This window comes from Trichechus manatus, unplaced genomic scaffold, assembly GCF_000243295.1.
Source record: "Trichechus manatus latirostris isolate Lorelei unplaced genomic scaffold, TriManLat1.0 scaffold00048, whole genome shotgun sequence".
In the NCBI taxonomy this organism is placed as follows: Eukaryota; Metazoa; Chordata; class Mammalia; order Sirenia; family Trichechidae; genus Trichechus; species Trichechus manatus.
This window is the reverse complement of record NW_004443984.1, coordinates 17,340,339-17,343,218: the sequence shown is the minus strand read 5'-3', so window position 1 is coordinate 17,343,218 and position 2,880 is coordinate 17,340,339. Positions and strand designations below refer to the sequence as shown.

General features: G+C 52.0%; 1 protein-coding gene across 1 annotated transcript in view; it reads left to right on the top strand.

Moving 5' to 3' along the window:
- Window positions 1-398: 398 nt before the first annotated feature.
- MIIP (migration and invasion inhibitory protein) overlaps window positions 399-2,880 on the top strand; it is a 7,252-nt gene continuing 4,770 nt past the window's right edge. Inside the window, exons 1-3 of the mRNA XM_004377297.1 lie at window positions 399-512; window positions 754-1,077; window positions 1,500-1,584. Of these exons, the coding sequence (XP_004377354.1) occupies window positions 399-512; window positions 754-1,077; window positions 1,500-1,584 (523 nt within the window). The remainder of the gene's footprint in view (window positions 513-753; window positions 1,078-1,499; window positions 1,585-2,880) is intronic.

Sequence of the window (2,880 nt, the reverse complement as noted above, 5' to 3'; positions counted from 1 at the left end):
AAACGCTGGCAGTTGGAATCCACCAGGTGCTCCTTGGAAGCTCCATGGGGCAGTTCTATTCTGTCCTGTAGGGTCACTGTGAGTTGGAATCGACTCGACGGCAATGGGTGTGTCAGGCACTGTACTTGAGAGTTTAATCCTTAGAACCACCTTATGAGATATACTGTTACCATCTCTGTTTGGCAGATGTGTAAGCCTCTCTGAGGCACAGAGAAGCTAAATAACTTGCTGAAACCACACAGGGAGTATCAGAGTGGTGATTCAAACCCGGGCTTCTGGCCCAAAGGATACCTTCCTCACCCTTTGTCATGCTGTTTTGACTTCAGCCCAGGGACCAGTGACCCATCAGCCCAGGGGCCAGTGATACCCTCTGTGGGAAGCTCGATGACACACCCAAGATGATGGAGACCGAGGACCTGGTGCAGCTGCGGAGGCTCAACCTGGAGCTGCTGAGGCAGCTGTGGGCCGGGCAGGATGCCGTGCGGCGGTCTGTGGCTGAGGCAGCGTCTGAGGTGGGTGCAGGAACGGGCTGCCTAACCCTCAGGCCAGAATGCAGATCCCTAGGGTCTTCTGGTCCAACATGTCCATTTTACTGATGGGAAAACCAAGGCCCAGTAAGGGAAGAGACTGACCTAGGACACTGCTGAGGCTGGAGCAGGGATGAGGACCAAGGCCTTCATGCTTAATTAGGCTAGCTCTGTGGGTGGCCTGGGGCCGGGCCACTCTCTGGGTGACGTGGCCCCTCTCCTCCAGTCAAATCTGGACGCCAGCAGCAGCCACAATGCAGAAATGCTGTCATCACGGGAGACGACGTCAACGGCCTCCTCCCCACCAAGCGCCCCTCAAGATGGCCCCTGTGATCTGGCTTGGCCTGGCAGGACCAGCTCCCTGGCAGTCTCTCTCCCACCCCCCAAGTGCCAACGCCAGAAGTCCCTGGGCCAACTGAGGCCGTACTCAGCACCCTTGCCGCTCACCTCGGACTTGAATGATCCAGAGCTTTCAGCAGGGCTGGACAGTCTGGGACCCCAGGAGGCCCTGAGATCCGTCCTGACTCCTCGACAAAGCAAGCCATCCAAGGTAACGGGTGGCAGGTCATCCATCAATGAGATCTTCTTCTAGCCTCTGTTTCCCCATCTGACAAACATGCTCACGGGCAGCCTCCTTTGCAGGATGTGAGGCTTCCAGGAGATACCATGTGAGTCATGTCTGGCTTAGCCTAGGTGCTTGATAAGTGGTGGCCATTAGTTTCTCAGTACTTTACGAAGAAGGTGATAAGCCCCATTTTACAGATGGGAAGAATGAGACGCAGAGGCCAGCTGCTCCAGGTCACACAGAGGAGGCCAAACTCTTTATGTTGTGGCTCTTGAGCCCTTGACTGAGCCCTGGGGCCCATATCAGGGTATAAATTAAGACACAGCCCCTTTCTCTCCCCAAGGTGAGGCCTCCTTTGGGCCAGGCCTGCTGGCCTAGCCCTTTTTCCTTTCTGCCTCCCTCCTCAGCCTAGAGTGACCTTCAGCAAGGAGCCTGGAGTGCCTGAGTGGAACTGGCGCCTTAGGCCATACCTGGGCTACGACTGGATTGCAGGTGTGGCCCGTCCCCATGCCCATGTTTTCCTGGGAGTGGGAGGTGGGGGCCCAGCTTGCCTGTGAACCTGCCTGAGCCTCTACTGAGTGTTGCTGCTGTCTGTCTGTCTGTGCTGCCCTCCTCAGTGAGCATCTTCTGCACCGTGTCTATTCTTTCAGCCCCTGGCACAGTGAAGGGCACAGCGATGGTGCTCAACCAATGTTTGTTGAATGAATGAATGAGTCAGAGCCGCTGTATTTTTGAAGTACTTTCGTGCCAGGCACTATGCAATGCTCTGTACATGGATCATCTCTTTAAATTTTACTACCCCTGAGCAACTTCAGTGGCCTCTTGGCTGGTCTCTCTCTGTCCTCTTTTGCCCCCATTACAATCCGTTTTCAACACACAGCAGCCAGAACAAATTTTTTAAACATGGGAATCAGATGGCCCTAGTTCAACAAAAAACAGTAAAATCACAAAATCGCAAGAGAAGAAGGACCAATCAAAAGCATAACATGAAGAGGAGGAAATTTCTTCTATGGAGGTCAGACTAATGCAAAAAACTGATAATTTTCAGACTGTAGTGCTAAATAGGTTTAAAGAAAGCAGAAAGCATGGAACAAAACACTGCCCAGTCCTGTGCCACCTCCATGATTGGTTGTGAATCAGATCGTTGTGATACACAGGGTTTTCATGGGCTGATTTTCAGAAGCAGATTGCTAGGCCTTCCTTCCTAGTCCATCTTAGCTTGAAAGCTCCGCTGAAACCTGTTCAGCATCACAGTGATGTGCAAGCCTCCACTGACAGACAGGTGATGGCTATGCATGAGGTGCATTGGCTGGGAATCGAACCTGGGTCTCCAGCTTGGAAGGTGAAAAGTGTACCACTGAACCACCACTGTCCCCACACATCACCCATTAGGTGTTAGTCATATTAATCTCATACAATATCAAGATCCTGATTTCCACCCCACTGGCTCCTCACTCTGCCTTTCCTGTTTCTGTAAATGGCAGCTTCACATCTAGCGAGGGTCAAAGCTGCAATCTGTGATTTCCCATCTGGATGAAAAACTTCTCCCTTGATCCTCCATTTGCTTCTGGTTACGGCCAGTCTCTGCTTTTCTTCATGATGTTGTTGTTACATGCTGTCTAGTTGATTCTGACTCATGGTGACCCTGTGTACAGCAGAATGAAACACTGCCTGGTCCTGCGCCATCCTCACAATCATTGCTGTGTTTGAGCTCATTGTTGCAGCCACGGTGTCAATCCATCTCGTTGAGGGTCTTCCTCTTTTTCACTGACCCTCTACTTTACCAAG